Raw genomic sequence first — 22,849 nt, forward strand, 5'->3', positions numbered from 1 at the left:
TGTTGTCTTTATGTTGCCTAAATAGGTCAAATGTGATTTGGATCTCAGGTATCTGATTATGCAGAGGAAGACTGCATTTTTTTTTTTTTTTTTTTTTCAGGTCAGGTAGCAGTGTTACTGGAGATACTAACTTATGGAGAATATCTGATAAACCATTGTGTTGACACTAAAGGAAATAAAGTAATCACTAAAGTGATAAACTCAAGATTAGTAGCAATGAGCTTAACTTATGTTGTGTTTAAAGTTTCACTTCACAAAGTGTTCCGTGAAAACATCTTTTAACAATTCATATATTGGAGAATTATACTTGTTAAAACACAAATTAAAACTATTTTCAAGTTATGAACTTAATCTGACTTCTTGTGAGAATTTGAAAACATTTTGTTGGGCAACTGCAGATACATGAGTGAAATATGCATCTATAAATGATCTGTCTTCTGCATTTCCTGTGTTTATGTGATTACAAGACAGGAAACCAGTTTTGATATAATGACTATAGCTACAGTCTTGAAGTCCATTTGAAGCACTCTGGTTTATTTTTCTTTGGATTTGTTTAGATCTTGAGTTCCTTTAATGAATCCCTTTGCTGTATCCAGCCAGAGCACACTTGACCCTGTATGTTGCTTAGCTGCTCCACAGGGGGAAAAACAACAGCGGTTTATTGATTATTCACACATCTATTCTTTTGTTTTTTGTGCTTTTACATTGATTTGGTCTGTTTACTGATTTACACAGTAAGCGGAAACTATCGACCCTATGACACCTAGTGCTTTCTATTTTAATGACATACACAAAGACTTCACCATCTCAGCCAATATTTATTTCTTCATGTTTGAAAAAAAAAGCTAAGGGTAAACATGTCTTTGCACACTGAAACATTAAAAATATCAGTTCGGACCTCTGGCCTTACAAAAAGTACAGTTCACATTCACAAACCAAGGAGAGGGCAAGACAAGCTTCTTAGCAGTCCCATATGTTACAATAGAAAACAATACATTACAGTCAGTTTAAAAATGGATAAGTCGGGAGGACTAGGTAAACAGTTACTTGTATTTACATAGTATAGACCTGGTACCTTCTTCTTGTCCTTCCAAGAGATACGAAATGAGAGCTGAACCTGAGTCTATATGAGCAGCAGTCATGTGGCACAAGAGGATGAGAAAAAATATATTCTGTATACTATAATAATATTTCAACATTCATGAACGGGAGAAGAAAGGCTTATGAGAGAATTATAAGTAACATTCAAAAGATGGGGCCAGTTTCACAAGAGTGCTTAATTAATTAGTGTATCACTTTTTACTACATGTGCTTGAGGCAGTCTGAGCTTTTATGGTATAGAGTGGGACAAGCACTGGACAATAGTCAGTTAATTGCATAGATAGCACCATGGCAGACTCAGTGTTTCACTATTTCATCTGCACAGGCATGATGAAATAGTGTCCATAAATGGCCCACATAATCACAAGGAGACTTCACTGATTGTTCCCATTGCCTTCAGTGTGTGAGGAGGAAGTCTGCCACTCTGCCTGGTGTTAATTTAGATCCATGCCCAAGAAGTTAAGCTAAAGATGAAGGCTGCATGATCATGGAAAATAATCTTTTTTTCTGCCAATTATTGTAATTGAGATAAGAATCGAGATTCTTGTTCAGAAATCAGAATTCAGTTCATAGAGTTTATTTCAAAAGACAGGTCTGAAGAAACCTGTGTAGAGACCTTCTGTAGAGGTCTGAACTACAATGTTAGCATTTTCTTTCTTCTCCATAAGAAATGGTATGTTGTTCTGCTTTTGTGGTTCTATATTATAGTGCAATTTCAAATTTTTATACAATCGCTATATATTTTGCTACCCTATTAATGGTTTCTCAAATCTCTCTACTGTCAACTTTGCAGAACTTTGACCTAATTTTAGTTCTTTTTTCCACTTGAATGTGTCATCCCATATGGCTTCCTCCCATTGTACAAAGACATGTGTTTATAGGTGAGAATAATTCAATCGCCACATTTGCGAACCCACTTTGTACCATGTCAGCTGCAGCCACTTTTATGGCTCCAGACTGAGCGATGAGTCTCTAAAACCAGACAAGACAGAGGTCCAGTCCAGCACTACAAATTGGTCAAAGACACTGTTGTGAAAATGGTCCTCAAAGAAAGATCTTTTTCTTAGTGGCCGCAGTGCAAAACATTCACTTTTTATACCAGCCTTTTTACTGCCCTGGTTTACTGCGCCTTAAGACAAAAAGGAAAAAGAGCAACATTTTAACAAAAAGGTATGTTTGACAAGAAAATCTAATAATCAACAAAAATTGTCTTTTTGACAGTACAGCACATTGAAAAGCATGAGAATGGAAACTGAATTAATTAATGGAATGTACATGAGGAAAATGCACCATTTGAATGTAAGAATATCAGTGCTGCTGCTTTGAGGAATGTCAAGTCATTGAACTCAAAGTTAACAGAGACGATTGAAGCCCATGTGACCCAATGGCACATTTGTGATTGACTTTTTAATGGCTTCTCAATCTGGCACAAGCTGTATCCATTGTCTTGTCCTTTAGGCATTTCTATATACTTTATAAACAAGTGCTACTTCAGAATCCACTTACAGACTTCGCTATGCATTGTGCACATTTCCGCACAGCTTAAAATCTAGTGGAGAGTTTAGTGTTTTGCCTTACACATTTCTTTCAAACGCTACATTACTGAATCTTCTACTATAACAATATAGTAATAATAAAAAAACACTAGCCTGGCCAGCCAAATCCATTTGCTTCACTAGAATAACACATTGACTTTACAACTGTTGTTGACAAGCCAGTCACATATTTAAATCAGATACACATGACGTACGACCATAGAGAGAGAGAAATATTACAGATTCAGGCAAAAATATGTATCCTTTCTTTTTAGATAAAGATACTGTGTATGTTTTCTGACAGAGAGTCTGCCACCTGCTTGTCTCTATGGAGATGTTACTGCTTTGCCTGGAATGTGTGGTATTATTCATCCAATACTGTGGAGCATTCTAGGCAGAGCAATTACATTTCCATGGACACAAGCAGGTGACATAGCCTACTACCACAAAAGTTACACCTCATGCTTGACTTGTCAAACAGATACCTACACTTAATAATTTAATGCCAATTTAATGCACTGGGCAATCAGAAAGTTTATCTGCATGCAAAGCATAATTAATAATAGCTAAATATGAACTTGATTCGCAAGAGGAAGATTTTGAGTCAGGATGGCTGACCAGGCTAATAAATAAAAAAATAAATAAATATATGCACTGCCCCTACACATTCACAAAGAAATAACATTACTACAGCAATGACTATTAGGTTTGTATAAAAAACAAAACAAAACAAAAAAACAGATAATAGTGTAAGCCTCAATTCACTGGGCTCACAACAGATGCATGCACCCACTTCAAAAGTACTATACGTCAAACCAACATGTTCCTCTTCACCACAAGTACTTCTGGTTCAGGATACATGCAAAACAGCTATAAGCAAAAACAGCTTAAAACAACATCTGATTGCTCCTTCACAAAGTTACAACTATCATCAGATCGGCCCTGCTACTATCCATGCCTCCTGTTGTGCGTCAAGGACAATGGAATTTATGTTCAGTAACAACAGAGAGTATAAATAAATATGTTCATGATTAACAACACAACTGTGAAATTGTGGGACTTTTTCCAGTACTCGATCAATCTGGTCTTCCACTAATAAAATGTAAAATATCAATGTAAGCTAGTGATATGACATCCACGGTGCTGTTTTGGTTGTTTTATCTGTGTATCTACTGGGCCGTGTACTGCAAAGCTAATTAAACTGCAGAAGATGGGCCTCTAGACTTGCTAACATTGGCAATCTGAGTGGTGTCTTCAAGCATGTTAGCAATTCATTCAGGTCAAACTGAATAAATTGGTGCCAAAGGACCAATTATCCTGACAGGTTGAAGATGTTGGACAGGAATGTTAAAAACTACTTCTGCAACAGGACCAGCCCCAAATATGCATTCAAATATGTGCCCCAGGTGAGAGTGATACATTTTTATTTTTATTTTATTTTTAATGAGGGCTGCATTATAAAACTAAATATTGGAAGCGGATGACCACAGACCGAGATATTCAGATAGATGCACTGATGGAGCCAGCATACCTTTACTGAAGATTAATCTGATCTTTGTATAAGATATGTTTTTGTGGTTATATTTGCTGAATTACTTTATGTAAATGTACTGTCATCAATCATTTAGGCTAATTCAGCAGGAGGCTTAAGAGCCAACAAAAAACTGTCTGAGGGCCTCGTTTGGTCCCCAGGCCATAGTTTGGACACCCCTGATTTATAACATGTACAATTTTCCAGTGTAGTTACTATCTTTGTAATACCAAAATCCAAGATAGTAACTACACAGAATCCAAAACCATTGCACCTTGCCTTAGCACCGAAGACCAATGTATAATATTATTATTAATATTAACTTCCAAGTTACCAAATTAAGCAGTTATCTCTTTGTAATACATGGCCCGAATGTATATATAGCTTGATGTGTATTTTTAATGTGTAAAAGTTAAATTGAAATTAAAATTTACTTTAAAAGTCTCTATTTGTACAGAACATTTAACTTACATAAAGCAAGAAAGTCCTGTGTTTCCTTGCTTTTTAAATGTTGTAAACTTTTGGTGTCTCTACTTTGGCCTTACAGAACTATGCCATACTTAACTGTCTATTGGTTATCCTAAAATGTAAAATGTCTCTTCTTACAAAGCTACGGTATAATGAGTGAATGACAAATATGAAATATATATATAAAAAAAATAATAATAAGTACATGGAAATTCAATAATATCTTTCTGGGAGCAGCTCTCCACTCACTAGCCACTAGCATATACAAATGAATCATTGTATGAGCTTGTTCCTGACCCATGCCCTTTCAAATGCCATGCAGATCAGTGCAGTATTTTTTTGCCTTTAGAGGAACAGATATACGATAAGTAACACATTGTCACTGTTGGAGGTACAAAGCTTTTCCTTCTTTGTAACATTAGGAGGTATAACAGTATATAAACAGGGCTGCTGTACATTAAGGACAATTAGGGAAAAGAGGCTCAGTATTTTACAGCATTTTCTCTTCATCCTTATTTATTTCTCTGCAGATGTTCAGGTAAAGTCAATAGTGTTTATGATACTGCTGCCATTAAATGTTTTACTAAAGCCATAGGCCAAAGAGGAAATGCTAAAAGGTTCTCAAACAGTGGCCCGAGTACACTTCTGATGGGGCATTTACAGTGTAAGTTAGTGTCATGTAAATTCTTCTTTTAGTATAGATAAGTTTTGATTTAGCGATAATGTGCCACTGAATCTGGTGGCACGATATCTAGCTAACTACAGGCTAGTCCTCTCACCTCACAGCAAGAAGGTTCTGGGTTCAACTGCCGAAGCCTTTCTGTGTTGGGGTTTCACACTTCTCTCCCTGTTTGGGTGGGTTTCTTCCAGGCACTCCCCACAACCAAAAACATACACCATAGTTAAAATCTTCAGCTAAGATAGTGATGATAGTGATAGTGAAGGTTTTGTCTCCCAAATGTGTTTTCTGACCTTCTCAACTTCTGCAGAGAAATAGCCAAAAAAAAAAACTTAAGTGGAAGAGGGGAGACTGCAAGAAGTCTCTGACACCAGATTTGACCTGTCAGTGTGGTCGGGGGCAGTTAGGGGCGCACGAGGGTGGTTGAGAGTGGTTCAGTGCTGGCGGTTGCCGTACATGAGGGGGATAATGAAGACCGAGATGTCGTCTCCAGAGCCCAGCCTCTCGTTGGTGATCCTCCATCCTCGATCCCGCAGCACCCCTCGGGCACGCATCACCAGGTCCTGGGCTGCCATGGTGTATCTGACAAGAAGAGACAGAACTATCATGCTGCTCAACTGTCTTAAAACAATGCAGTAAAAGTTTAAGACCGATTTTTCACAATGAATATGGAACAACATGGATCAATATTAGTCAGAATTTAGTGTAAAAAGTCAAATAGTGGATGATGCAGTGTATGTGCTTGGGTAATTCAATATACTGTATTTACTTATTTTCACAACCTTATTCTTTCACATGAGTACATTTTGTTTTTCTCCCCAGAAAGTGTATCATTACAGAAACAAAATCAGACCACTGCTCGCTATCTTCATCTAATTATAAAACATTTTATAGATGTCAAACTTGTAAGACAGAGCCATATGAGTCACTATATGACGCTTTAGAATAAGAGCTGATTGACTGTCATGAATTCACATGCATGAATGTGAATTCATGTGCCAAAAGGTCTGTGAGAACTAGGAACTGCTTCGACAGATGAATCTCTGTAGCTACTTTCTCCTTTTCCACCTTCTCTCCTCAAAATCAGATACTTGCTTTGCAATCCCTGTCATGCAGAAGAATGCTCAAAACTGACAAAGCCTCTTGGGTTAGTGGCAAAAGGCCTTCAAGTTAGAAATAAGCATTTCAAAAAGTGGTCCTGTAGGTTTGTGGTTTGTTTGAACAACACAATGTAAATAAACTAGTGACAAATAGGCCTGATGAAAAGTAACATGTTTATCTCACCTGTGCAGATCATCAGGGTCACAGTTGGCCAGAAATGTGGTGACAGACTCGGCCACCTCCTGGTTCGTCAGGACGTCCCAGAGACCATCAGTCCCCATCACCAGAACATCGTCTGCTCCATGCTCATACTGCATCAGGTTATACACCCTCACCTGGAACCAACCAGGCCAAATCATAAACATGTGCCACTGTCCAGGTTACAACAGTAAGGGACTAATAGTGAAATAATCAGGTACCAGCATCAAACGCTCTCAGTAGTTCTCAATACGTTTCTCTCGATCTCAGTTTCCCAAACTTACCATAGTGTCATTGCTGTCTTATGAGTTTTGTCACTACTACTTTTATAATTCAAATTACTATTCTCTTTGCTCTTTGTTATTAAAAGCTGATCTTACATTATAATTAGTGAGCTACAGTATATAAGTAATTGTGGATCAATAAGGTTGTCTAAGTCAAATTTATTTAATTTCTTTGTTTTAAGCACTTTAATTTTGACATGCCCATAGACATTCATGATGAAATTATATTTTTATTCACTTCTAATCAATGTGGTGATCCATTTTGATGTCTTTGTTCGTAGCAAATACATTTTCTTTTTTAACAGATTTTCATTGCTGCATGTTCAGTACTTTATATTCGTGAAGGCACACTGCATCACATTTTTTTTATACAGAAACATGAAGCTACAGGGAGCTATGGCACACTATATCACCTCCCCAATAAAAATATATTCTACTATCCTGTGTGGGAGGAGGCAAAAGTTCAGTACAGGATTGTTCTCACAGCAACAATGTCTCTTGTTCAGTATTTTAAACAACTCAAATATTCTGCAATCTGTAGCTACATCGAATATGTTTTTGAAAACCCAAGGTATATCCTCACATTCCCTCCACTTGAAGAATGAAGTTAACATGAACCCAGTGTGAACTACGAATGAATTAAAGATCAAGCTCAAAGCTCTTGAGAGAAAATGCAAAGCTATAAGATGAAACTACAGGAGGAGATGAAAGCGTGGCAGACAGACAGACAGACAGGTGCACGCAGGGTCTGAGCCACGCAGGGACCAGCTTCAGACAAAAGGCAGCAAAATACTCCTTTAGCAAAGGTTCAGAGAGGATGAGGTTGTTAAGGTGAAGAGTATAGAAAGAATGAGTAAAAAACATATGCCCCTTTTATAGAGATCAACAAATATGTTTTGGACGATTGTGATATCGACTGTTTAGAATCCAGAGCAACCGATAAGCTCTGCCGATATTTTTGAGCCGATATATAGGGCTGATTTTGATTATTTTAATCAAATTATGAAATTTAAATTTACTACAACCCACAGCCATTATTATAATTTTTTTGTTGCAACAAATCTTTAAGAGAGCTGTGTGGTCACGTTTAGTGCAGTTATCTCAATGTATTAAAGTGTTAGAATAAAGCTTTGTGTGTATGTTCTAGGCAAATCTCTGTGCTGGAGATTTTAGGCTGATAGTTGATATGCTAAAAAGTACAAATATCGGCCCAATATATCAGCCAATAGATATATCCGGTCTTTCTCTACTCTCTTAGCTTGCATTGTAAAATCTGGTAAATATCTGAGAAATTATAATATTTGTGTACTAGATTAACTGTTTTGTCTTGTTTCCAAACTCCAGAAACTACTTATTTACAAATCGTCTAATTATCTATTGAAGGATAGTGTTAGTGAGAGTGACCCTTTTCCAGGCCTTGGTCAAGAGGGAACGGCTTTATTGTGCGTGTCCAAGATTGAAACCCACCCAGTCATATGGAGAACATGCAAATTTGACAAGTTCAAATTAGGGACCTTATTGCAGTCAAGTTGTCTACATATACAAAACTATTCAACAATTTATGACAAAAAAAAAAAAAAAAAACTGTAAAAGTCAAGAGAAAAGAAGTACAGAGAACCACATGTAAAGCATGTCTATTAGCATGTGTGTCATAACAAAAGTCTTACCTCAGGTATACATGAGAGGAAGGGTTTAATGAAGATATTTGAGTCGTGAACTTTAAGATCATGGTCCCCTAGTCCTCGAGTTACTCCAATTGTTGCCAGCACTCGAGCCTGCAAAAGATGAAAAATAAACTACTTTTTGTTTCTAGGAACTTTATAGATCATATCACACATCATAATATCCACAGAATTATCATAATATTCACAGTATGGTATACATTCAAAGCCATACTGTGGATATTATAATAATGCTATCATAATACAATAACATTATCAACATAGTTCTCGGAATGTTACACAATATGGTATTAAACTAGTATATCTCCTTGAAAACAAGCACCAGGTCAAGTTACATGTCAGCTCTGCAGAGAGGCCACATATAGCAAGAAACCATGTTCTTCAAAATATTTTTGAGCAATAAAAAATACCATCACGTTCAATGCCATACTGTGGAACATTCCAGGCAAATCAATGACACCTCTATGGAGACACAGTGAAGTTAGTGTGTAGTGTATAAAATATCAGAATCATTTAGTATACATATATTCCTGAAAGCGTATTATGAGAAAGTGACGTGCCTGTTAACAGTTAGTGAGCATATGGACACCATCTTGATCCCATATAACCACACTGCCTGCTCTGTGTCAGCCCTGTGTCAGATAGCTCTCATACACACTGGCACTGAACCAGGCTCTGCTTAGTGTCTATCAATGGGCTTCACAGTCAACACGCATGTTCAATATCAGATTGCAAATATATGTACGAGCAGTTTGATTTAAAAGAGCACTGAATGTCATGCTCTGCAATCCATCGAAGGAGTCAGTAAAATAGTCTTAGGGCCCATATTACGCAATTTTCTCATCGATGTTATAAAGATGTTTCCTCATCACAAACATACCTGGATTTGTGTTTTGTTTTCTTCACACATGTTTAGCGCAAAGGCTGCATATTTAGTTCTTCTCTTAAACAACAACAACAACAACAACAAAAATCTGTTTCACCTTGATGTTATGTGGTAATACAGGAAGTGCTCCACTGCTTTTAAACTCCATATTCTTTGATTGATGGTGATTTCATCCCTGGTATTGCCTGTCTCTATTGAACTAAAAAGGTAAACGGTAGCTGTTAACCTGAAAACTACCACTACATGACATCACAAGCCTGAACAGGACATTTTGAGCTTTGGAGAAGTAGACAGACTAAAATGCTAGATTACTCAAACATGTGTGAATGAAACAAAACATACACTAAGTCCAGGTAAGTTTTTGAAGTGGTAAAAACATTCTACCATGACGAAAAGCTTCCTAAAGTCAATTTTGTGTAATACTGGACCTTTAATAATGCTCCTGGATAGGTAAACATGTGAACAGTAAAGACAAATGATCCAAATGATAAATTATAGATCGAATGCTTGTCAGACAAATCAAAATTAGATCAATCATAAAACGACCATCAATAAGCAGAAATAGTCTATTGGTTGTAATACACACCGAGGGCTCACACTCATCAGCTAAAGGTCACACGCCTCTGGTCCCAGCAGTATTCCTTCACCTTTTCTTTTTCATTATCAAATTCTTTCACTTCTCCTTTCACTGAGCACAGTCGTTGAATTATTGCACCATTCACAGAGACAACAATGGCGCAGTGTGTGGGCAGAAGCGACTTCTTTGTGTCTTTTTGGAGCATCAAACGCAAAATTACGAAACAAAAGCAATCACCGCAGAGAGGCAGAAGAATTGGTGTCATTTATTTCAAGTGGTTTGAGATTGAGTCTTCCACCTGCATATGGAAGCCAATGGAGGATTCGAGCAAAAGTATGTGATTTCTGTAGTTGTATTTGGACAATGTGCTTTTATAGAGGATAATAGGGCATTATATAGGTTATATTTTATAAGGTGTAGCAAACAATAGTAGGGATGCTCCAATGTGGATTTTTTTCAGCTAAAACCGATGCCAGATTTTTTTTCTGGCTGTGTGTGTTGGCCATATTCGTCATTATCAATATTTTTAAATCTATACCAAACTGAAGTGTAGTTGCAGTTAAGTTCACAAATTACCTCTTCCCTTTTGTAAAATTCATAACAAAATGTATTTTCTATAATACATTTGTTGCATTGTTTTTTAATAAATACGTACCTGATTTCCCTTAGAAAGACAGAAATAAATAATGGCCCAATAAATGTGGAAAAGTAGCTTACAGCAAATTGAAAAATGCTGGATTGTAAAACAAATTTGAGCACGATGGAAACATGTATTACAAAAACAAATTAAGAAAAATGTATCTAGTCCAATTTCTTTTTACAAACTAGGTAAAAAAAATCTCTTGTTAATAACGGAGACTGTGGTTTTGGGCGATGTACCTTTAGCCCAGATTTGACAGTGTTGGAGCCTGTTATGCATTTGTGCTGGAGGAGGGAAGCAGATGGGATTTTTCTTTAGATTCTGACACTGAACACACAAAGGCAGCATGTATCTCAGAGCAAGCCTTCGCCCACTCTCTCTGGAGCTTGGCAGACATGCACCATATATGTACACGTCAAACTGAACCACATAAAGGCAGTGAAGGTTGTCTCTGGATTGTACAAGATGAGGAAAAGATGTAGCTGACTCAAACCTACCTTTTTCCCTTCACCAAATATCAGAGGGAACTTGAGATCTTCATCCTCTATGGTCTTGTATGCCCTGTGTTCAGAAAAAGAGGGGGTGAATATATCTTTTGACGTTTATAGCTGTCACAGAAGAATCTCACAAGTACAAAACTGCTTTTTCTAAGGATTATGGTCACTTTCTTTTCTTGTATCTCCAAAGATAAATGCAAAACTTTGGGAATGTAGAGTAAAACACTAACACACATTTAAAAGTACACTATGTATCATTTCTGATGGAGGGTCTGACACCAGTTTGCCTCCATGGAGATGTTATTGCTTTCCCTAGAATGTTCCACAGCATGGCGTTATTCACCTGGTCAAGTTACAGGTCAAGTCTGGGGAAGCAACTCTACTCACAGTAAGAATACGTGCTCTTAAGCGTATTTTTGAGCAATAACAAAACATGTATAATAGAAAAAATGCCATACCGTGGAATATCTCAGGTAAAGAAATAACATCATGAATAGAAGCCAGTGGTCTAGCTCCAACCAAATAGGTTACACAGAGCACCTTAAACACCATTTCCAAAAGGTTGTCCTCTCTCAAAGTGTGATGAGAAAGGGCATAACTAATGATGAGGCATTTGAGTCAACAGCTGCCAATTTCTCCACTTTGAGATTAATTACGTTTTATTTTACCTTAAGCATAGCAGCGTTGGCAAGATAGCTGCTGGAGTCGTAAACTCATATCATAATCAGAAAAAAAAGAATTTTTTGCTCAATTCTGTATTTTTTTTCAACCCCTCTAATAAGGAAGCCATATATTTTCAGCAATGACTGTCATCATAGGGCAAAACAATAAAGCTAGCAGTAAGTCATTTATCTTATCTGGGCCCACAAATATTATTTACTGTGAGAAGGAAGTTGCATAAGAAAAAATCCAAAATATGAAGAGAAGTTCACAATCGGGAGTCTGAGATCTGAAAACACAGTGCTTTGAAGTGACAGAGAGCCTCGCCGTCTGCTGCAGATGTATGGAGACAGGCTAGATTAGCATTAGCGTTAGGAGTCAGTTCATCCATATCTACACACACTTCAAACACTTCTCTCTGACCACTCTCTCCTCTGTAAAGAGTGAGGCATGAACTTTCTGTGACCTAAAGCATCATGCACTTTCATTTCTTTTGACTTTTCAGACTGGTTGGATGATGGAGAAGCAGTGCGTGAATGTGATGTGTTATTCTTTTAGGGCTCTTGTTTTTCATAATCATAATTTATTCAAACTGTCACCATTCTGTTTAAGACTGATGGATGTATGCTCTTTTTGGCAGTTCGAATAGATGTAGCCTACAGCAAGTGTTTGCTTTAAATCATGAATTAACATTACTGAAACAAGTTATTCAAAAAGAGAATTGTGTGATAAAAATTCCAGTTTTATTTGCCTGGAGATCCGATCCCTCCTACTTTCTGTTCAAATGCAGGAGGCTCTGTGACCAGCCCCTGCAACACATCAGACAACTGTTCAATCTTCAGATGCTTGTAAAAATGGTCAAGCAGAAAGTTATTATAAGGCTATTAAATGTATTTCTTATTGCTGTTCAATCAAGAGTTTTTTTTTGTTTTGTTTGTTTTTTTGTAATCTAAAATGGCTCGTTACTTGGTCCGGTTGAGCAATTTTAAACCTAAATTTGAACCTTAAACCAATTAGCCTAAACTGTTTAAAGGTCCTGTTTTATGCTAAATTGACTCTTGTGAACTTTAAGCTATTTCAGAATGTTGTTACTTTATCAAAAACATAAAAGTAGTTTGTTTCATTCACACACTTTTGAGTAATCCTGCCATCTACATCTCCAAAGCTCAAAATGCTTTGTTCCACCTGATGTGATGATATGATGTATCATGTAGAGGTAGAAGCAAAATCACCCAAATTATTCTTTTGAAGGTGTGTGGAGTTTAAAAACACAGTGGAGCACTTCCTAATTTACCATATGACACCACAAGATAAGCGTTTTCTGTCTGAGAGAAGATTACAACCTAAATATGCATGATTGGTGTATTAAACTATGTGAATGAAACAAAACACAACTCTGGATATGTTTTTGATGAGAAAACAATATTATACATAGATCAGAATGTACCGTAATATAGGCCCTTTGAAACATTATGATTCCCAGAACAACCTTTATGAAGGGATAACAATGACAATTTTACTTATACTTATTTATTTGCTCAAGTATGTGTTGATTTCAAAGAGTAAAGAAACTCCAAAATACAAGTGAGATTGATTATGTCCAGACAGAAAACAAAAGCAACCATTTGTTTGTACTTGGTAGTAAAAGCAGTTCCTGGAAAGTTTGCTCACGGAAATCGTAAGCAACTGTAGTTTGAGGTCATAAATCTGCAGTCCCTGTAATTAATGGGGTCATTTGAGGAGTCTGGATCCTATTCCACAGCATTGGGTTACTCACTCATCTTCCCCAGACTGTCTAGCTGCATTTACTATTCTGTGTCCAATACAATTGTACAGGTATGGACACTGATCGTGCAAGTCTGACAGAGGGGGTAGTGATTTTCCTTGCATTAAGTGTTCTGTTTGAATGAGTATTTATCAACAAATTAAAATTTTCTAATAAAAATCTTTATATATTGCTTAAGTGCCCATAGTATTTTACACTGCCTCCAAATAACTCCAAATAACTACAGTCCCATACAGGCTAGTGAAAACTGCTGCAGTAGCACACGTAGCCTGCGCCCCTCTCCTCTCGGGACACCTGTCTTATGCTGAAATATATATCACAAATCACAAAGAGAAGCCAGTACACCGTGTGCTGTGTCTGTGTGTGTGCGTGTGTGCGTGTGTGAGTCTCATTACTGGCTCCTACTGCAACTCCAGACAAACAGCATGGAGCCTGGCTAACCCACATAACATCCCTGCATCCACCACCATTCACTCTCTATCATCATATCACATCAACTTCTGCCTTCTCCCCAATTATTTTGCTGCTGGGCTTTCCACCGCATATAGAGCTGAATATTTCATGGATAGGATTATGATGTTGTGCTGCAGTTTGACAGGTGTAATTTATAGCATAGAGAGCAGTGCGCAGGTAAAAGAAGGGGTTACTTAAGGTCGTGTCTTACCAGCCGTTCATGGTAAAGTCGCGGTACAGCATCCTCTTGCCCACCTCTTTCCTCTGCACTCTCCGGGGAAATTCCAGATGTGTGAACTCGTTTCCCAACAGGTGAGGCTGCATGAAGCCCTGCACAGAATTAAACTGGTGTGAAGGAGGGAGACTGGATTGTTGACAGGAATGTGACTTTTACAGAGCAATTTAGGAGGATGTGGTGTTTGTTTACAATAATAACAGTTCAAACTGATTTTGATACTAAAGGAAAGGTTTAATGCTCAATGCAAAGTTTAAGGATTCAAGGATTTATTGTCAATGTCAGAAGTAACAACGAAATTACATTTAGAGTGTTAAACAGTAGTGTGGCGATAATATCACATTTTAAAAAATTAAAATATAATTTTCAACAAACATAATTTTAGTTTTTTATACATATTCATACTCATTAACACATATATCAAGACAAATTTTAGTTCCAATCACTATCAGTGTATTTTGAAAACCCTACTTGTTTGTCTGTTTCTGTTTCCAAGTTATAGGCAATATTTTGAGGACTGATTTTCATTATGGCTATGCTAATGGTGCTACATTTTCATAATTCTGAAATCCATAGCATCATAGCTGATTCTTTTAAATCTATTATACATCTTACATTTGTTCATTGATCATTGAGGGATTCCTAAATCGATGGTTACAAGGTGATCTCATATAAAATAGTATAGTGTATACATATGTAAGTGAATATAGTTGAAATAGTGAAATAAGCATTTTATTGTTTTTGTTTTTTTCCCCTAACCTTAACCTTAACCCTAACACCTTATATCAATTTGAGAAATTTAGCTCTTGTACAAGTGCTAAAATACCAGAGCCAGCCTCAGAGCCAGCATCCCTCACATTAATTGATTTCACTTTGCAGCACTGCTCTTTAGAAAGCAGCTGCATATAAAGTGCCTGATTGAGCAGCTTGCTTTGTAAACACACAATAAAAAGCCACAGTTGGGATATTGCTTTGTGAAACTACAACAAAATTTAAAAAAGCATTATCCTTCTCACCAGGAACTGCAGCCGCTGCCGTTCTGTCTCAGGGGTGAACTCTGTTGACATGGGAATGATCTCGTTGTTTCTCACGATGATTGCTCTGGGAAAGGAACAAATTAAAGATGTATAATTTCAAACTCTATTCTGATACTAAGGAATATAATTGATACTCAATACTCAAAATTGATTCCAAAAAGATAATGATAATAAAAAAACACTCTTAATTTAGACAATAAAATGTGATTTTCAACATTAAACCATAGAACATTCTTTAGTATTATCATGTGGCCTATCTGTGCAATCCCTCAGTCATCCAGGTAGGTCCTATAGTGGTCCATAGGTGTATACTAGTCTATGTGGTTTTATACTAGTTCAAAATCGTATAATCTTGCTTGGTATTCCAATAATTTAAGATATGCTCTTTACCTCTGTAAAATGAGTAAGTTACCAAACATCAATGCACAACTAATCCTCAATACTTTACTCGATACTTTTGCCCACATCAATAAAAACAAACAGACAAAATATTTACTCAAAATTTAAAGGTCCTATATTAGACAAAACTGATTCTTATGTGCTTTAAACCATGTTATATTGTTGTTACCTCCTCAAAAACATACACAGAGTTGTGTCTTGTTTTATTCGCACGTGTTTGCTTAACCCTTAATTAATAGTCTGTCTATATCTCCAAAGCTTACAATGCTCCGTTCCACCTTGTGATGTCATTTAGTGGTAATTTTAGCAGCTACCTTTTACCGTTAGTTCAACAGAGATGGGCAATTCCAGGGCTGAAATGACCTAAATGATTCTAGTGAAGGTGTATGGAGTTCAAAAACAAAGTGGAGCACTTCCTGTATTACCACATGACATCACAAGGTGGAACGGAGTGTTTTAAAGAGAAGAACTGTTAAAGAGACGAACTAGGTAGCCTAAATATGCATGTGTGAATGAAGCAAAACACAACTCCAGGTATGTTTGTATATAATTAAGAAAACAGCATTATAACTTAGGGGCCATTTAGGGCAAGATTGTGTTGTCTAACTTGTTGAACTTAAAAGAACCTGCTCTATTACCTCAAATAGTGGCTTATTATGGATGTATAGATGCACTCTGAAATTCCCTGCAGTGTAATTAGACTTTGGTTTCATAGATAAAACAGAAGAAAGAGCTCACCTGCTGTCTCCTGCATTCCCCACATAGAGTTTTCCGAGGAGGTAGACCACGGTGAGAGCAGTGCAGCCTCCTGTGATGTTAAACACGTGTCTCTCTCTTTCAATCTGTGCATCCTGAAAACATAAACACAAAACATTACAGAAAGCCTAAGGTAAGAACAAGCTTTATTCTACGCAATCCAATTGTACAGTTATTAAAATTGGAGTGGAGCTGTCCCTTGTCCACTTAAAACTAGGGGTGGTCGATTATCTCAAATTGATTAACTTCCAAAATTTGAACTCTGCTCCAAATCACAGACTCTGTTTTACTGACAGAGAATTGGTTGCGGACTTTTCAATTATAAAAACCCAAACATATCATTGACAATTAGATATAATTAAAGATTGACCAATATATGTTTTTTTGTTTTCATGGCCAATATTGATACAGATACTATGTAATTTAAATTTATTATAAACTCATCCACACCCTGTTTTAATGAAGACATTGTGCTTGTGTCTGTTATGTAGTCATAATCATAAACTCCCGTGGATCCTTATGTTATAATTTTGCACATCAATCTCAATATTAATCTAAAACAGCTTAATAAAAGAAACAAGTCCACTGACTACCATGTTGGAAAATTGAGGTGCCCTATTGGAGCAGACGTCGCCATAAACGTCATTACAACAACCATTACATCTCCATGGAGCATGTATAGCTGCACTTCACGTCAGCAAGTAGCAGATTGTTTTGTTTTTTTTCATTTGTATCACAGATTAAAAAAATAAAATTAGAGAACGAAGTAAGTACAAAGCAGAAGGTGCATTCTGGTTGTGGTGAAAACAGGGGTTGATGTGCCATATGATCTGCACATCAACCCCAACCAGAAACTGTTTTCAGTTTCTCTAGACATGATTGAATCCAGCCAGCCCTACTTGAAACAAAGAACTGCTGAATGAGAAAGATTATTTGTACATGCTCTTTAATGGTCGTCATCTGTGGCGATTCAAAATTTGACCTCAAATCATTCTCCTTGTTAGTTTGAAAGATAAATTAGTATAACATTGTTTCCTGGTGTTGCCACTGTATTATACATAAAACACGTTAAAACTATGGGGCAAAAACATTTCTAGCGAGCCAAATCAAGATGCCTTTGAAAGATGTTGGTCTCCTATAGGTCCAGATGTGACAAATTAAACCTATATTTTTTCTAAAATGTAATAAACCAAACTAATTTCCTTAAGTCTTCTACTGTATTACAATGATTACTGTCCAATTATTTTTAATTGCTCAATTGTGAATAAAAAGAAAAAGGTTCTTTTTTTTTTTTTCTTTTCAAAACTAAATGAAATTGCCTGTTGATACATCTAGTTAGCTAGTCCAGGTAGTTATCTGTGGCACCCGCATAAGAAATCCAATTATTGTTTTTTTTTTACATGTTGTTTAGCCACAGAACAACTGTTTTAAGCACTGCAGGGCATCTGGTGTACCACACTGCTCACCATTATGCCTGATGACATTGTGTTTCTGATGAGACCCTGAGGGAGACTGAAGGGAGCAGAAAGGCATTCTAAGGAAAATCTTTGTTAGCTATTGCCATCTAGTGGTAATTGTATTACTTACCACTGAGGCTTTGGTGTTTGATGATACATTTTGCACATATATTTCTGCTATGGATAATCAGTGATCTGGTAACTAATGACATATTGTGGCTAGTTGAATATTTTTAAACTTGAAGGCATATTTGGATAATGTAATCATTAACTGGACTCTGCAGATTCTACAACACATAGAGAAAGATCTTCTGATAACATTTCTCAAATGGTCACATCATAATGTATTTAAAAAGCCTCAAAGTACAATAGAAATAATCGTTTGACTAATCGATTATCAACTCATATATTACATGTTGAATGTACACTAAAACATTTCGAAAATGCAATTATTTATTTAGTGTATGGAGTAAAGTGACTTAGTAGTTCACTAAGAGCATGGCATGATGAGCATGATGACTGCTATAATGGTATTGTAAAAGGGGGTGGGAACAAATAAGCATTTGCTTCTCCACACTCCCAACCTTTTGTGGCCATACCAGCTTGTCAAAGCCTGATCCCGTCAGATCTCAGAAGCTAAGCAAGGCCGGGCCAGGTTTGTACTTGGATGGGAGACCACTGGGAAAATCAGGTGTCACAGTGGGGCTCCAGTTACAAAAACTGTTGTTGTGTCCTTAGGCAATACACTCCACCCTCATTGCCTAGTATGAAAGTGATATGTGCGTGAGTGGTGGTGGTGGTTGGAGGGTCCGAAGGCACCGATTGGGATGGCAGCTGCGCTTCCGTCAGTGTGCCCTAGGGCAGCTGTGGCTACAATAGTAGCATACCACCACCGGGTATAGAGAAAAAGAATAATGAATCTATGAAAAATGATCTGTAAAGTGTCTTTGTGACATACTGTATGTCTGTGAAAAGTGCTATATAAATAAAGACTTACTTACTTTCCCTTTTGAAAATATTGATTTGAAAACTATGTTCTTGATTTTAAATTTAAAAAATCCCTTCATGTATATCTTTTGGTTGTTATTTGAACATGATTTCATTTATCAGATATCTCAATAATGCAGTTTTTATGTCCTCACCATCTCTTTGAAGGCATTCTCAATAGCTCCTACGACCAGACTTTCATGCAGGACTCTCTTCTCGGTGAAGAACCTTGGTGGAGGGGGGGTGTTGGAGGGGGACCCTGGTGCTCCCGCTGCCCCCCGAAGTGAAGCGGCCCGGGTCAGGGTGGGCCGGTGGGGTCCCGGGGTGGTGCCCTGGAGGTAGGGGTTGTTCTCGGGCTCCTCCCCCAGAATGGTGGGGGGTGGGGAGGCTACATTTCGGAGGATTTCGATGACCGCCTGGAGCTGACAGGCGATGTGGTGTTGTAGAAGTCTGGACGCTACCACTGCTGCTCCTGAACCTGCGTGACCATCAAACAGGGCCCAGTAGTGGTACACCAGCCCCTCATTGTCCTGCACAAACATATATTCAGAAACATTAAATTAAGTAATACATTTCTGTATTGTTCAAGTGTGTGTAGTTTTAATATTTTTTTCCTACTGTTATAAAAGTAGTGCAGGCCAAACTTCTCTGATCAACAAACAAAGCTTTACAACTAAACTAATCACTATTGCTAAAAATAATATACCATCTAAAACTATTCATATCTTTTGCACTGTTTTAAACCAACTGTAATGAAATTAGTTGAAAATAATTTGACAGGTGAATCAAAAACAGATTAAAGGGAATGACAAATCCTCCTAATATAACAGCGTGACTCACCTCAGAGGAGAGACCTGGGAGAAGCCATGACTCACTCACATAATAGGATCTATATCATGTTTTTGATCTTGGTAGTTCAAGTTCACATCATTTTATCTTTTAAGCATTCGAATGACTTCTACTGCAGTTTACCCAGACCAAAGCTTGTACTGTGTGACATTCTTGAATGAAGACACAAACATTTTAAAAGGATTTCAACTGTGTAATTTTCAGTACATAGTCTGTTGGTCCTTGTAGTGCTGAACTATAACTAACTGCATTACCTTATATACTACAAGTCAAAAGTTTGGACCCACCTTTAATTTTGCTTCTTTATTTCCATGACTATTTGTATTTATATTGTATTTGTCACTGAAAGCTTACTCTGCTTTCAGTGACAAATACAATATAAATACAAATAGTATAAAACTATAGAATGCAGCAAACAAAAAATAAACTCAATATAGCTAAATTAAAATTAGACACACTGGTTTGTATTTTTGTCATTTTTTGCCCCTGACAAGTCATACCGATGAAGTGAAAATTCCAGTTTCCCAATTTTAGCCTGTCCTCCTCAAAATGTCACGACATTTTTAGCAACAAAAATAAACTTCTTTGGTTCTTTTAAAAGACAATACAGTAAAGTGTGTTTACCTTGCTGACATGTTTCGGCTCCTAGCTGCAAGCCATCTTCAGAACTGTCCCTGGTGTTGGTGATGACGTGTCGTATATCAGCTGTTGTTACTTCCTGTAGTTGTGGTCAACCTGATGGACCTGGCAGGTTGCTCAGACTGACCATGCCTCCCGTCGCCTTTTGTTCTCTGGAGGAGGGTGTCCCAGGTGTGTGAAAGGAGGAACGCTCCGTCATCACGGTTAATGCTGTCTGTGCCTCCTGATTTCAATGGCCTCCCTGATCCAGCGTTTGAAATTGTTGTTTTCCGATCCAATGACCCGAGCCCCGTCCCAATCCATAATGTGGTTATTTCTTTTACAGTGATCTGATATGGTGGATTTTAGGTTTTCCTGTTCTGCTTTGTCTTTTTGTGTTCTGGTGAGTCTCCCTGATGTTTCCTTTTCGCATTCCTTTTGGTGTTCCTTTTTTAGAATGTGGAATCCCCGGCTTGTTTCCCATATGTATGATTTATTGCATGATTTGCATTGGATTTTGTATACGGTGTTGCATTTTTGTTCTTGTGGGATTTTATCTTTGGGGTGTACGAGCTGTTGGCGGAGTTTTGTGTATGGTTTTACTACAGTGCTTATGTTGTGTCTTTTCATGACTCTCTGGATGGGTTCAGTTATACCTCTAATGTACGGTAGTGTGACTGTGTTCTTATGGTCCTGCTGCCTCTGTTGGTTTGTTGTTTTTTTTTCCTGGGTTTGTTGGTTTTATTGAACTTGTCATCTGCCTTTGTTTATGGCTCAGCTGGGATATTGGCATTGTTTGAGTGCTTGTATGATGTGTCTCTCCTCTTCCTCCCTGTCGGTCTGTGATGAGTGTGGCCCGTTCGAATAGTGTTCTTACTACTGAAAGTTTGTGTGCAGTGGGATGTTTGGACGTCCAGAGTAGATATTGGTCAGTGTGTGTGGGTTTCCGTCATACTGTAATTTTGATACTGTCGTATCCGATGTGGTGGATTTTAATGTCCAGAAAAGATATGGCTCCGGGAGGCATGGTCAGTCTGAGTGACCTGCCAGGGCCATCAGGCTGACCACGCCTACAGGAAGTAACAACAGCTGATATGCGACACGTCACCACCAACACCAGGGACAGTTCTGAAGACGGCTTGCAGCAGCAGTCAAAACATGTCAGCAAGGTAAATACACTTTACTGTATTGTCTTTAAAAAGAACCCAAGAAGTTAACGTACATAAGAAGACAAAATGAACATCTTTGGCTTAACAAAAATAAACATCTGTAACAGAATAATACACAACGCAAATACTATAATATGAAACTTTCCAGACAAAACAATAATCTCTTCATTGAGACAAGCACATAAACTAAATGAGCCAAATTACACACAAAATCCAACTAACTACATAAATGATTGATTCCTATATTCTGGTACCTCTCCCATTCTGCCATAGTCCACACGGAGTGCAAGGCTCTCTCCGTTAGGGAGGGAGTTGCGCCTCTTGGCTGTGGGGGTCCGACTGGGGGTGGAGGGGGGGCAGTAGCTCATGGGACGTCTCCGGGCAACCACCACCTCACAGCAAGCCTGGTCCTCATTCAGAGCACTTTTACCAGCATTTATCACCCTGCAGGAACAGTAAAGAGTTATGAGAGCATGCTATATAACACAGGAAATCTGAGCTATTTAATCTGACCTCATCTCCAAAGATCAAAATGCTCTGTTCCACCGTATGAGGTCAGGAAGTGGTAGTTTACAAGTTAACAGCTACCTTTTACCTTTTTTACCTTTTGTTCACTAGACATGGGTAATTCAAGGCTGCAAGGCTGAAATGATCCAAATGATTCTAGTGAAGTATATAGAGCTTAAAAATACAATGGAGCACTTCCTGTATTACCACATGACATCACAAGACAGAACTGAGTGTTTTCTTTTTGACAGAAGAACTCATATATCAAATATCACTAGTATTCATACTTTTCACTTCCTGTACAGTCACACAGGGCAGATGTATCTCACAGTGCTCTGAAATCTTTCATACAGCCCCCTGCAACATAATTTAGTTCAATGAAACCATACTCCAAAGTCCATTATGGTTATTTGGGTTCAAGATTGCTACCATCCAGCTGCCTCAGAAAATATCATGGGTATATTATGGGTATGTTTTGTTGGGTACATGGCAATGCATTTTTTCAGGCTTTATTATATTTTGTACATTTGGTTTGTGTGGCCAAAACAATAAATTTTGCATATATCATCAAAAATCAACAGAAATTAAGCAGGTAAACTAATAGAAGACTCATACATTTCAGAACATGACTAGAGGTCTAAATGACACATTTTCTATAAAAAGACAGGATACTTTTGTTCTTTGCAGATAGCATTCTGGTATCTAAATAACTGCAGTCTTTGCAGTGTGATAATTGTGCCAACTTAATTCTCGATTC

The 22,849-nt window shown here is 37.5% G+C and overlaps 1 protein-coding gene and 1 pseudogene across 2 annotated transcripts in view; one reads left to right on the forward strand and one right to left on the reverse strand.

Moving 5' to 3' along the window:
* Window positions 1–811: 811 nt before the first annotated feature.
* Window positions 812–22,849, reverse strand: part of LOC110161873 (protein phosphatase 1H-like) — a 29,309-nt gene continuing 7,271 nt past the window's right edge. The window contains exons 1-10 of one of the 2 annotated variants that reach the window (XM_055153467.1): window positions 22,099–22,363; window positions 21,840–22,029; window positions 19,105–19,479; window positions 16,488–16,600; window positions 15,330–15,414; window positions 14,290–14,408; window positions 11,180–11,243; window positions 8,565–8,672; window positions 6,599–6,750; window positions 812–5,896 (exon numbers count right to left, since the gene is read on the reverse strand). In XM_055153467.1, coding sequence (XP_055009442.1) covers window positions 5,749–5,896; window positions 6,599–6,750; window positions 8,565–8,672; window positions 11,180–11,243; window positions 14,290–14,408; window positions 15,330–15,414; window positions 16,488–16,600; window positions 19,105–19,479; window positions 21,840–22,029; window positions 22,099–22,103 — 1,359 coding nt within the window. In that variant the 5' untranslated portion in view covers window positions 22,104–22,363 and the 3' untranslated portion in view covers window positions 812–5,748. Of the gene's footprint in view, window positions 5,897–6,598; window positions 6,751–8,564; window positions 8,673–11,179; window positions 11,244–14,289; window positions 14,409–15,329; window positions 15,415–16,487; window positions 16,601–19,104; window positions 19,480–21,839; window positions 22,030–22,098; window positions 22,364–22,849 lie in introns of those variants that run through there. The other variant, XM_055153466.1, reaches the window with a different exon arrangement.
* Window positions 18,548–18,665, forward strand: LOC129409079 (5S ribosomal RNA; annotated as a pseudogene).

The sequence above is a fragment of the Boleophthalmus pectinirostris genome, unplaced genomic scaffold (assembly GCF_026225935.1).
Source record: "Boleophthalmus pectinirostris isolate CB_2022bp ecotype Guang Dong unplaced genomic scaffold, ASM2622593v1 HiC_scaffold_18, whole genome shotgun sequence".
NCBI classification, from domain to species: Eukaryota; Metazoa; Chordata; class Actinopteri; order Gobiiformes; family Gobiidae; genus Boleophthalmus; species Boleophthalmus pectinirostris.